The sequence below is a fragment of the Myzus persicae genome, unplaced genomic scaffold (assembly GCF_001856785.1).
Source record: "Myzus persicae strain clone G006 unplaced genomic scaffold, MPER_G0061.0, whole genome shotgun sequence".
NCBI classification, from domain to species: Eukaryota; Metazoa; Arthropoda; class Insecta; order Hemiptera; family Aphididae; genus Myzus; species Myzus persicae.
The window spans coordinates 172,989-187,885 of record NW_019103539.1 but is presented as its reverse complement, the minus strand read 5'-3'; the positions used below and the strand labels follow the sequence as shown (position 1 = coordinate 187,885).

At 27.7% G+C, this 14,897-nt stretch overlaps 1 protein-coding gene across 1 annotated transcript; it reads right to left on the bottom strand.

Moving 5' to 3' along the window:
* Positions 1 to 835: 835 nt before the first annotated feature.
* LOC111034704 lies at positions 836 to 9,419 on the bottom strand (the record flags this gene model as incomplete). Its single annotated transcript, XM_022316038.1, is given in 21 exon segments — positions 836 to 1,065; positions 1,124 to 1,285; positions 1,356 to 1,437; positions 1,527 to 1,622; positions 1,694 to 1,801; positions 2,567 to 2,721; positions 2,797 to 2,870; positions 2,935 to 2,972; positions 2,974 to 3,120; positions 3,196 to 3,359; positions 3,441 to 3,505; positions 3,574 to 3,704; positions 4,814 to 4,956; positions 5,038 to 5,117; positions 5,182 to 5,315; positions 5,382 to 5,476; positions 5,746 to 6,025; positions 8,296 to 8,440; positions 8,503 to 8,579; positions 8,644 to 8,847; positions 9,288 to 9,419. Coding segments are annotated over 21 exon segments (2,616 nt in total), but the record flags the coding sequence as incomplete, so codon positions are not given.
* Between the last annotated feature and the right edge of the window lie 5,478 nt (positions 9,420 to 14,897).

Here is a 14,897-nt window from a genome sequence, read left to right as displayed (position 1 = left end):
ATATAGTTATTTCAATAATTCAAAGAAATCTTTTATACCTGGACCATGTGCATTGAAATAAACAAAAATAAAATGTTTACAACAATCGGAGTGCCGAGTGAGTAGATCAGGGCCCACCTTGTTTTCAAAATATATAATTAATACTTTTTAGATCATTAACTATACCTACATACCTAAGTTAAAATAATTGTAACCATGAATATTATAACTATATAGATTTTTTTAATCCTCGAGATGCCTTTGTTTACAACTCTTATTTGTTTCATATTTAATATTATTTTGAGATACTAAAATGTAAAAACACTAAATATCACGAACTACAGACTAAGAATTAAAATAGAATGGAATGAGTGAGCTAATGTACAAAATTCTAGATATTCCTTCTAATCAGCATCCATTAGAATTAGTGCAAATTTAACATTCAACTCATCCTTACATATTAGCCTTCGATTTCCACAATTTATTAACCTCTTTACCATACCACAGGCAAACGGTTCTTCATTTTCAATTCCGACTCATCATATCTCTTACAGGCATAATTCCATAATCAGCTTCCCAAAATAATCTTAATTCAACTTAGTCTCAGACCTCAGTACTCAACTGACAACTGTTTATGTATACCAACATAAATATATTATTAACTTATGTATTAAACTCAATGACAAGGCGTTTAATTATAAATAAATAAATAAACAAACAAACAAAACAAACAAAACCATTAAAAACCACTATGTACCAATATATTTTGTGAATTTATAACTAAATAAATTCCAAAGGTAATAAATGAAAAATTAAGAAATATTTAGAATTTTTTTTCTTATTTATAAAAGTTGATCATAACATAGCATCTACAATTATATAAAATAAATTGAAGAATATTTTATCAATTGATGTATATACACAGCTGTAAGTTGGTGCTGGTTTAATCATAGATGATATATTTTATATTATCAAGGGTACACTACAGATCAGTAGTTTCTTCATATTTTTTTATGAATAGTTCAAACGATTCTTTACTTATTACTCCATCCTGATAGAGCTTATGGAAAAGTTTCAATGCCATTCCTAATGGAAATACATTCACATTAATGAAGAAATTAAAAATTAAACAATTAGCAACTACCTCTTGGATGTTGAAGTGACGCAGACATTAACTGAATGCCGCACAGACACTGAACTTCTCGTTCCTGGATTTCAAGTTCTAGAAGTGGTTCAAATCGAATATAGTAGTTCAACAATTTCACATGAACATAATTAAAAAAATCCTCGTATGAATGATTTGGTTCTATAAGTTAAACGTTTATATTTAATAATTGAGTAACTATTTTACCATAATTGCAGAAGAAGTGACTTACTGGAACATATAACCATGACAATAGCTATAGTTAATGCTAGCACAAACTGAGGGCGTTTTATTATTTCTGCACTTATATTAATCTAAAATCAAAAAAAAAAAATAATATTGTTTGCATTATATGACTGATACGTGCAATATTTCAAATGTCTTGAACCATCATATTACTCACATTTATCCAACTATGCATTATGTCGTACAGAAGGTCACAATCATTTGGCTTAATTTTATCATACATAGCAATAGATAAAAGGAAGACACCAATTAGCTAAAATTACAAATATTAAAATACAATATAATTTTAAAAATACTCGCTTTTTAAAATATTTAAAAGCTTACATTATTTTTCAAATATTTATTTATTTGGTTATTGGGCATAAATACGTCAATAGTAACATTATCAGAAGTCCTCCACTTATTGTAAATCCATAATATACCACCTAGTTGCTAAAATTACAAAAGTAGTGGTATTACAGATCAGGCGAACAAGGTGTCATATAAGTTTATTACATATAATTAAATTATAATGAAATAAATGATTTAATTAATTAACAAATACAGCCATACAGGTTATCCAATATCATAGTTTCAAAACCACTATAGATAGGTAACATCAATGCAATCATTTATCGCTCTTTATTTTAATTTAGATTTGACTCACAAGTCAGACTCCTATCAAAAAAGCACCGCTTAGTCAAATAAAAAATAAATTTAATGACTTAAAATAATAATTATACATATAGGTCAATACACCATAGACCGGCGGGCTTTCAAGCTGGATCAAGCAACTGCTTTTGTCAAACTAAGCTTTTGGTAGTAAGCCAACAGCAGTCATCAACTCCAGTCCTCGATATCACGGAAAAAGGTCAATAAACCATCAAGAGACATTTGTCTCGGGAGACTAGAAATGTATCAGCAGTACTAACCTTAATAGTTAATATTTTAAAATAAAATATGATTAAAAAACTGTGGGAATCTGAGCCCTCCATAATTGTGTCGATGATTATCATTTGATTCTTATTAATAAAATAACTAACCTATCCATACAATATTGAGGTAAAGAAATCTATGTGGATGAAACAAAAATATACATTTTGATTACAAAATAAACTAAGTTCAGAAATTAACATTATAAATGTATAAATAATAACTTTTATTTATTACTATAATGAACATGAGAAAAATAGAACAAATAACTTTAATATCACTTACTTCTTTAATATTCTGCGTTTCTTCAGAACCATGAATTTTATTTAAAACTTCTATAAAAAATAAACTAGAATTGTCTGGTCGTATTGATGTACAAGAATCTTTTAAATTGGTAAAATCAAAGGAAGCATTCTGTGATAATAATGATGGAGCTATAAAGAATTTATTTAAGTTAAGAATGTTTGTATACTTCAAACAATTGATAAAAACTATAAATAAGAAATTAACTATAATGGCAGCAATATAGGAGAAAAATTGAAGGTAATCCACCAAAAAATCATTCCAATATTTAAGAACAGCATTAATTCTTCAAGTAAAAAAATATTAATTAAAATTGATTTAAATATTTTATAATCTAAATAAATAGTTACCCTTGATTGATGGCTACCATAGAAAGAATTTTTTTTTTTTAAAAGTTCTGCAAAAAACTTTCCTACCACCTTTGTTCGGGCAATAGGATTACTATCTAATGTTATAAGTGACATTGATTTCACAAACTCTTCATGCCTTGTGCGGAATACTGATGATTCATCTTTTGATAGTAAATGAATTATATTCTATATAAAAAAAGCACAATTATACATTATAGTTATCTAAGTAATACAGTAAATATTTTTGTATTGAATACATACATCTAAATTTTGCAGTTGCTCAAATTCTAGAAGAATTCTTCTACATTTAATATTAATTGTATACGCAACTACAGAGTCCAATTCTAACGCTAGATCTTCTGCTTTCTCAGAAAAATTTAAAGAAAGAGTAGATTGAGTGAATTGCGGCATAAGACCTGCAACACCTTTTAAAATATAAACAAAAATTATTATTTATAAAACAAACATATTTATTGAAAAATAAGTCAATCTACTAATTGTTATACCAAACATAATCCTTTGGTTCTCTTCAGTTTCTGATAATATTGGCTTCTTTATTGCGTTATTTGATCTAAAAACATTTTTGAAAGCATTAATATTCAATATAAATGATTAGATACTTTAAAATTAAAGATTTACATCACTTGTGGAGTATTGAATGATTCCTTATCATCTTTTGGAACACCATATAAGTTACTGCTTGTAAACCTTGTCCGTTTCGGGGGCAATAAAATAGTAACTGAAGACGATTTTTGACTGTTGGACGATTCCTAAGAATATTTATAGTATTTACTAATTTAATTTTAGCCCTTCATTGGTTGTGTGGGGTAAATAATTTCTTGCCTTAAATATTATAGTTTAATAACTATCATAAAGTCAAGTTTCTTAATTTATTGCTATACTTTATATATTGCTAACTATTGTTATAATGCTCATTAACGCCAACGGGTAACCAGAAGAGACAGCTGCCCAGGGCCCCGCGCATCGCACGGCATTTGATGATTTTTAAACCTATAATCTTGCTTTTGGAATTAAAAATACAAGTCCCGTCTACAGTGACAGTTAGTGGGTTTTTAATATAATAATTTGAATACCTATGATGAACGAGTGAGAGTAAAAATAAATTATAATGCTGGCGACATCCAAAACAATTTTGATGTTAAAATCTTGAATCTTTTTTTAAATTTTTGGGTAACACTTGTATTTAGTGTACTTAGGGTACCTAAACATTTAATTTATACATATTTCATTTCAATAAATATTTTAAAAATTCCTCTACCTAAGTACTAGGATGTGCCAGCAAAATTTCTTTTCTTACGAAAAAAAATCTGTCCCGGGCCCTGCAAAACCTCCTGCGGCGCTGATGCTCATCTAACTTTATTAATCATTAGAGTCTAGTTATATTGGATCAGAATAATTTTATTTGATCAAAAAGCTGTTTATTACATATTTTTGGTATATTTCTACCCGGCATGATGAATAGAAGGTTGATGATGTTATAGCATATGTGTTGTCTCAGTCTTACAAATATATAACATGGGGAAATTTACACTCAGAGGAATACATTTTGTTGACTTAAGATTTAACATCATAAGAAATTATTGTATAAGACGGTTAAAATATTATTATCTAGGAAATCTTGTAATTATGTTTTAAGCGGATTATGGGCATTTTAAAATTGTATTATTTTAACTTCTTTATTACCACCCACAATTGAAAAAACAACTCAAAATGTATTCGCAAAAACACAAATTTCCTAATAGGCAACAAATTACAAACAATTTAATGTTTTTTTGGTTAAAAGTTATTTGTATAGATTATTTTTTCAAACTTTATGTGATCATAATTTATAATCAATTTGTTTGTCTTAAAAACTTACATCAAGGTTCTCATATTTTAAATTTTCACATTTCGCAAAGTCTAGTTTTAAAATATGTTCTTTGATAGTGTCCTTGTGTTGTGAACTTGAAGAATTTATCAAAGGAGTTGGTTGAGCAAATTGAGGCTTCAAACTCGCTACACCTGAAAAAATATTAATTAATATATATTATTTATAAAACAAACATATTACATAATATGTATTTAAAAAATAAATCAGTTTACTAAATGTCATTCCAGACATCACTCTTTGTCTTTCTTCAGAATCTGATATAATTAGCTTTTCAAATGTGTCATTATTTGATCTAAAAATTATATAAGGCATTAAAAAAAATATTATTATTTACTTGAAAAATATTAACCACTTACGTAATTGGTGGAGAATTTAAAGAATTTTTATCATAATTTAGTACAGCATATGGGCGACTGCTTGCAAATTTTATATTTTTATCAGTGGAAAATGACCAACTAGATGGACCTAAGGTTGTCACAGATGTGTTTTCCTAAGAAAATATTGTATTTAATATTTTAGTTAAGTTGCACCCTAAGAATTGATTATAATATATTACCTTAAAACCTTGTAGTTTAGATTGGTCAATAGCGTAATTTTGTTGTTCATACTTAGAATTATTTTTATCAACATTCAACAATTCCTTATTTCCTCCTTGAAAGTACATTCAAATGTAAGCTACTATACTACTTATTAACACAATTTAATACGCATAAGTGCTCAACAAAAATTTCATAATAAATAAGTTAATATGATTTTGGAATGATTTTTTAACAGTAAATAATTAATTAATATTAAGTAATATTTTAAATGAAAAATTAGACAAAATACAAAACCATTAGATTACTTTAACGTTCAATATAGGTAATATAAATTTAATAATTAATACAGATTACTAATTATGAATTATAATAGATACGTACGACGACCATTTTTATTTTCACCATCCCTACATTTTTTATCACCACGATGATCTCGTTTGTCAGATCTATTAAAAGCTAGTGATGTAGATTGTTGTTTAAATGCTTTATTGTTGACATAATTTACCAATTTGGGTTTATTATCAACACTTGGTATCCACTTATTTGTTCTTAAATTAATGATACTCTGTATCATGAACATTATTCTTAAAGAAATATTGGGTTTAATTATTGTATTAGTTAAATCTTGAAGTTTTTTAAAGGTATCATTTAAATCATAAAACTGAAACAATAAAATATAGCTTATTAACTTTAAATTCAATAAATCAAATAAAAAAACATTTTAAATACAGTACACCATTGGATATTGATGTTTTTCAGAATCAATGTTTTGTTTGTTAAACGCATACTGTATGGTACATATGAGTAGCAAATTACAGTTGGTGAGGACCTCAATCATCACCCAAAGACTATACAGTAAAACCTCTTTATAACAGAATCGCTTGGAACCAACATTTTTTTCTGTTATAGGGAGGTAGAAAAAAGTTAAGTTTGAAGAATGTACAAATGTGTTAAAAATTATATTTTAGGTAAATATTTTGTAGTACGTAAATTTATACTTGAAGATTATATTGTGTATAATAGGCACATATGTGCTAAAAAATTAAAACTAAGAATTAATAAAAACATATTAAATACATATAACTTATTTATAACTAAAAAAAATAGTTAGTAATATTTCATTGCTTTCTGTGGCTAAGAGCAACACGTTCAGCACACTTTTGTGCTTCTGTTGTTAATACGAACAGATTTTAATTTGAAATTGTGGCTGAAAACTCTTTTAACTCTTCTTAATATGACATGCCGATTTTAAAATCTTTTATTTTTGACTCATCACTAGTCTTGCTGTCATCATCATTGTTTTCTAAGATTTGAAATTCCTCTTCTTCTAAAAAAAATGCAGAATGTAATGAAATCTTTAATATCAACATTGGATGTAAGACACTCTTCATTTATTTATTTCGAAGCATTTTCTGGTAACTTTATATTGGTTCCTTTATTTGAAAAAACCGGCTTTATGAAAACCATTCTGCACTCATTCAGGTTTTACACAGTGGCAAGCAAACGCTATAAAGTTACAGTCCAGGACACTTATTGATTTAGCAAACTAATAGGATGAAAAGCAAATATCATTCTTGCATAAAAATGATTGTAGCAAAAACTTGGAATAATAAGACTTGAACATGTAAATCACTCCTTGATCCATTGGTTGGGTGACTGATGATGTATTTGGGGGTAGCATGAGTATATTCATATTAGATAATTTAATTTTTGAGTGACATACAGCATTATCTAAAAATATCAGGACAATTCTATTCTGAGATTGTATATCTGCATTAAGATAACGCAACCACTGCTCGATTATCTCAGTTGTCATCCAGGCTTTTTTTTTAAATTAAATTTCCACATGGCAGGTAATAAAAAAATGTCTATGTTCTTAAAACATTGTGGTTTTTGAGACTTGCAAATAACTAAAGGTTTCATAATTTCCCCAAACATATTACCACATATAAGCACTGCTAAACGATCCTTTGCTTTTTTTCCTCCAGCACATGACTCACTCTTTAGTACTATCAACTTAAGTAGGAAAACCTCTAAATTAAAAAAATCCATATCGTCTGCATTTTACATGTATTTTGCTTCATATCCAGCAGTCAGTCCAAATTTTTTGTTTCCACTCAACCACAGTTTCTTGATAAACGTAATTTCAGTTAGAAAAAATAGACCACTGAACAGTTCACATTTACAACATTTTACTATCAGTACATTACATATCTAATCTTTGCTACACTATACATCTACACGCTTAAAAGAAAGTAATAAATAAATCACTATGGCAATCATGAAACTGAATTAAATATTTTTATTTTCCGTCTTATAGAGCTATAATTACTTTGCAAATTGAGTCACAAAAATGGACCGTTTCTGTTTTGTTGAGGTTCCATCTTAGAGAGGTCAATTTCATATATTATTTGAACTAGGACTATTGACATTTTCTGTTGTAAGGATTCTGTTTAATAGAGGGTCAATTATAGAGAGGTTTTACTGTATTACATATTATATTTACACTAATAAATACTATACAACCAGAATAATTGAATATTGTTCATTAAGTATTATTTCCAAATTTAAAATAAAATTAACACATTGTTTTATTTCATTACAGAATGTAATAATAAAGTAAAATCAATTTCAAATAGAATACCTATTTTTCTTTATGAAAAAAATGCTATTAAAAGATGCAAAAGAAAAAGTATCTAAGAATAATAGATGTAGCACTATGATATTTTTAAAAAAGTTTTTTATTTAGAATTATCTGTTAAGAAAAATAAAAAAGGACATTAGAACAAAAATTTGCTGGGAAGCTAAGTAAGACTGTTCCCTAATACTATTGAATTACTATACATTCAAAGTTTGTCAAATTATACTACTTGAAAAAATATTTTTAACTAGTATTTCTAATAAACATAATAAAAAAAAGTTTAAATTTACTTGTTCCAATTCTTTTCCGGCAGTCTTTAATAGATTACATAAACACTCGAGTGGTACTTCGGCATATTTAGTAGATAAATTCTGAACGCATAACAACATAATAATTGGAGGAAGAAAATTTTGCTTAAATAATTCACCAATAAACCTAACAAAAAAAAAAAATATAGGAACTTGAAATTACTTTTTAGTATTTGATTTATATTTTACTGGCAATTTCCTACAGAACGTTTGCATAATTTTCTTTTATGTTCTAAAAACTCTAGTTGAAGTTCTTTTTTCTTTTCCTAGAAAATATAATAAATATAAATAAACTAATTATATTTAATGGTGTCAGTATATTAAAAATACTTGATCTTTGCACAAATGGATTTTAGTATATTTCTTAGCAGATTCCATTTCTTGATCTTTGTCTAATTCAAATAGGCTCTGGCATTTATTTACAATCAAATGTTTAAACATTGCTTTTTTACCATTATTAGAAATTACTTGTAAGGATTTCATAGCTGAACATAAAGATGCACAAAGAGGGGCAAACCATTGTTCTTCAATTGCCTATAATTAAATGGACAAATTAGTTCCATACATTTATTCCTGTTAATAATAAACTAAAAAGACCAGAATTTTCAAAAGGTCATAAATCATAATAAATGATGAATGAAAAAACATGTTTTGGGAGTATAATTGACTAGTTTTAAAATCATTATTACCTTCTACTAAAGCATGTGTCTTAAATTGTATCAACTTAAAAACCAATATAGCCAATCATATTATAGACGTAGTAAATAATAAACATTATTACAATAGATTTAAATAAACACAATAATAGAGGTTTTGTATTTTGTAGTATTATAAATACTATCAATTATATCATCATTTATAATAAAATAAATAACATTTAAAATGGCTATAATATTAGTTACACCATTAGTTAATCAATTGTTGTACGGAATATTTTTTTATCTATTATTATATATATATATATATTATATTACCTTTTCAAAAACTAAATCAACAGTTTTCTCTAGACAATACATATTGTCAATAGGCAATGCCTTAAAACGCTGAATTATTGAAGGCATATTATGAGGGGATATTTCATTCAAAATTGATCGAACATTTTTGATTAATTCCTGTAAAAAATGTAATTTAGATATAAATATTAAAAATATCAATAATAGGTGTACTGTTATTGTTTTAGTTTTTAAAATACCTAATACATCGCGTGAATACCAATATACCATAAGCATACGCAGACTACAATTTCTGGTCAAACCTGAGATATTTTAGGGCCCAATTCTTGGATAGAGCCTCTTATTATTTTGTATCGTATACATTACACAATCTACTTATAAATTTACAACTCGAATAATATTTATTATTTCAATGTAATTAAAAACAAATTTGTTGGGATAAAAAATTGTTTTCATGTTATCATATATTATAATATATAAATCCCATAACATAAAATAAAAAAAAAAAACATATAAGTTAGCAAATAAAATAATTCAAGTCATAATAAGTTTTTACTATTAAACTTTATTTATTTGTTGTCATTTAATATCCAGGACTAATTAACACAGTATTTCATATTGTCAACTAATAGAAATGATTAAATAATAATAAAATTAGGGTTAACAGAGTTTTAAATGGTCAAACTTATTGCCCAACATAAATACATTTAAGTCAAGTATTGTGGGTGTAACAAGTATTATGTTACCTAAAGAGACATAACTTAAATGTATGGCAATAAATCCAATCATTTAAAACTCTGTTCACCCTAATTTTGTTATTATTTAATCATTTTTATTAGTTGACAATGTAACACTAGTACACTATACATACTAATTAAGTCATGTATATTTAATGACAAATAACTATCACTACTATTCATCTTGTAGTGTTCTCATACAAATTAATGTGTCACATCACTTTTTTTTAAGTTATATCACTTCTATGTCAAATTACCACTGACATGTAATAAATAATAATTATAGAGAGCGGATTTTTAGGTTTTTACATAAATTTATTGAGAACAGAATTAGAAGAAAAATGTATTTCGCATATTAAAGCATATTTCAGAAATTAGAGAATATTTAGCTTATATTTAATATTTTTGAACAACATTTAGTATTATTTATTGTTAAATTGTACATATTTGTTAATTTCTTCAATTTAAAAATATTTTTTTCAAACACTTTTTTTGTTGTCACTTAAAGAATGAATGTATACAAAATTAATTAAACTGCATATTATCAACGAAAATACTCACTACTTATTTGTTATATTGTATAACCTTTATATTTATGCTTAGTTTTAGCATATTATTGGCGATTGCGTATTTTATGAAAAACAATTAAAAAACATATCGCACCATATTCAAAATTTATTTACATTAAATTATAATATATTATAATATTAAAGATAACTAGGAGGTTCCGTCTCCTGATTACTTAGCTCACTTACACCCTAGGGGTCAAGATATCCCCTTTCTGTCTAAAGCGGTTTCACTTACCAATTGTTTTACTTGTGATTGGAATTCATTTGGAACTTTTTCTCCTCCTTCATTATTCTAGATTATATTTTAAAAAATTGTTTACATTGAATTTATATTAATTATTTGTTATTGAAAATGATTTGTAACAATAATAATTCTTAAGTTGGATTAAAATAAAACCTAACTCAACAAATTGTAGTTATAAACTGGGATTTGCACTTATAAGCATAGCAGTATTAATGGTTTGACATAAAATCAAGCAGAGTGCTATGGAAGCGAATGTCATGTTACATGAAATGTATTTTGAAAATTTCATGTCTATAAATAGCTCAATATGAGTAAAAATGTAATAAAAATGTATAAAAAAGTTGAAGACTTCTTACATTACTGCATTGTGTTAATAAATTGAAATGAAAAATTAATACTAAATTCTTATCTAAAATTCTTAACTATTGTTCCAAATTACAATGCCACAGTTATACGGGGAATACCCAGATACCGATCGTGACTGTTTCTAGCCTCTGCCACCAGTCTCAAATCACAATTCGAAATCCGCACAAGGCTGCAATACCAAATTACCAACACGCTACCGTTGGTCGGTGGTCGGTGGTCGGTGGTCGGTGGTCGGTGGTCGGGTGGTGTCGCACTGTCGCGTCAGCGGGCACTCGACGTGGACTGCGGATGACGAGAACCCCGGCGAGTACCAATAGGGTGGCATGGCGGCCAAGTGCCACGTGCCACGGGCCCAGGGCACCAGAAGGCCGGGGAGGACCCTTCAAAAAATGTGGCGATTTAAAAAAAAAACAGGTTTTATTTAGTAATTTTAGTTATTAATAAAACTAAGTTCTAGTAAAATTAAATCACTTTAAGGGGGCTGCCGGGCTGGAGCGTGTTTCATTTTCCGTCGAAAACATAGCTCACGACTTAAATCACTACGCCCAAATAATGTTCCAAACACGGATTTGTATTCGTAACTAAATTATCTATGCTTGACATTTTCATTTTTCTGATTTTTATATTTTTTTACTTAGAAATATACAAACAAAAAGAGCAAAAATAGATCATATTCATAGTTCAAATTGAAATAGATTGATATAGAATATGAAAAATGTACGACAGTCAAGGCATAGTAAATGTAGAGGAGCCAGAGGAGGATTCAAATCTTTCAAAATTGAAATCGGAACATCCTACTATGAGTAATGAATAATGATTGAAGTCACTGGCAGAGTTTTTATGAAAAAAAAATCTTTGAAATTTTATAACGTAATATGTGATTGACACGTGCATGCGCAGGTAACATTACAGACGTACATATCCGGCGTCACTATGATGCCCATATACAACGTAATTGGTATTCTTCCGGGAATCGTACACAACTAGTATGATTATTAGTATTATAATATGTACAGAATATAATATTATTATACATAAAGGTTTAGGTAATAGCAGGTTTTATATTTTAGCTATATAAGTTAATATATTATTATGCTTAGCCGCTTAGGTATTCAATTATATTTTACATTATACAGGAATAGTTAAACATGTTTGTCTAGAGTTCTAGACACTGGAAATATTGAAATTTTTCTAAAATAGTTTAGAACTACTTACAAATATTAAAATATGAGATTTATTTCTTTCGTACACGTCAAGACGTAAGTAGTACAGTCGTGCAGACACAAATAGTATGAAACCTAAGCTGGAACTTTTTTATTTGGAACATCTTTTGCCGAGCTTGATAAAAGAAGAAATATTAATGACGAATTAAAAATAAATTGTTATAATTAATAAAATAACGGATTAATGGTAGACAATACACATTTGATATGAATTATGATATTATCCATGTAAAACTTTTATAACCTAACCAACTATTGTTAAATTATTCAAAATTTTAAAAATAAAGTCATCATTTTTGTACCACTAACCCATATTTATATTGTTGAATGCAAATACTATTGTCTTGCGGAGGTGTCATTGCAGTACATGAAAACTGTGTCTGGCTAAAATTACCGCCACTTCAATATATGTGGAGGAAATATGTGTGAGGCACATTAAGGTAGCCGGGTGGTTATACTATTAGAATTGTAATTTGTAGTATTGTTATTTAGCTATAAGCCTATAAATCAATTTACCAAGAAGTATTGTTTATTATTTATAACCATGTAATTAAGTATAAACAATAAAAAATTAATAAATAATAATATTATTATGTTATCGTCATTAGTATTATTGTAGATTAGTGGAAATTGCAGCATGTCTATTGTCTAATGACAACGGCTAAAATATCAAACCGGTTTTTAGACGAATAGACGATAGTGTAGTTCGGAGAGTACATTATTACGAATTACACACACGAATCTTCATTTACTTCCAACACATTTACACAATTGCACATGGCATAATATACTGCAATATAAAATGCCCATGTAGTTTTTACTCCTTAGAATGTATTACGCTCCAGCCTCCTTAAAGTAAAATAAATGTAATAACTAGAAAAATGACCGATACCCCCAATACGCTTATAGGTCAATTATAGATTATATTTTTATGTGCAGCGTGCCAGCGTTTGCCCGCATACGCGCGGCAATTGCGATATTACTAAATTAGTATAGATGTATAAATATAATAATTATTTTGGAACAGAAATAACAAGAAAACGCACTCTATATTTAGAGCACGGTTTAAGATAGACTATCTTAAACCGTGATTTAGGGTACAACCACAGATTATATTCCACAGATATATCAATATAATCTGTGATTAAACAAGATTTTCAAGAAAGAATTTGGAGTGTATCGATACGTATCGGTCCAATTTTGAGCGTTCAGGTTCAAGATGTTACACGTGCATTATACATTATACAAGCGATACGTACCGACCCGTATCGGACTCGGACTCCGATACGAGGTGCCCGAGGTGGTACGTAACTATTTCGTATTGATACGTATCGAATTTTTCTTTTTGAAAATACTGCCAGACTGGAAATTGAAATAGCCGTCGCTTTTTCGATATTATTTTGTCGTCAGTCGTGAGTCGTCACTCGTTGAACCAAATAATTAATATTGTGATCATGTCGAAAAAAGTAGGTACCTATGAGTAGTGGCTATGAAAAGAGTAAAAAAAAATGGAAGAACAAGAAAAAGTATCAAAATAAGTGGTTATTTGTGTTAATTAAAAAATGAGATACATATTATAATGTGTAAACAAAAATGACTATATTATTATTCATGATAGTATAATAAATATGTTTTTATTATTTATTACCTTTTATAACAGGGGTGAGTCTAGACATACATTGTGTGAGTAACTGCATGCTCATCATATCACAAATTTGTAAGATCAAGGGCCCGCTGGATTTTTTTGTCACGGGCAATCGAATACAATGTACATGTACTACTGTATAATATATTAATATCCTGTACCTAATATTAATGTAAATATAAAAATTAAATTAAAAACCATTTCAAATTAATTTTGTATTATAATTTTTGGCATTTTAAGTGCATACTTAATCCAATTTTTTTGACATTTTTTAGGGTCTTTAGCACATTAATTCACAGCCCTATTTACTAGTATCTCTACGGACGAAAAATTAATGTTTTTGTGGTTCCAATTCATAATTGGGAAGTATTTATTATTTTTTTTACTAGCTTTTACTTTTAATATTACAGCTCAACAATTTTATAATACTTAATTTTATATACACGATAAAATGTTTATAACTAATATATTTTTAATTATAAACATTTCAAAACTAGATTTTTGTTTTGTCTTTGGGGAGGGATTTATTTCGAAATCGAAATACCCCCCCTCCCATTTCCCCAGTTGCCATTTGTACACCTCTGACTTATTACAATTTTGAGTTTCTACCTACCTTGAAAAATCGGGCAACGTGGTGACTCTTAGGAAAGTGCTTTGAACAATGTGAAAAAAAATTGGGAAAAAGTTCAATATAAAATTGGTACTTCGATAAAAAAGCCCTGTTCTTTTATGTATTAAAGAAGCATTATGATTTATTTTATTCCCTAAAAATACGTGAAAATGTTCATTTTATTTTATTAATATGATCAACAAATTTTGAAATCCACCGTCACAACCTATGTAAATC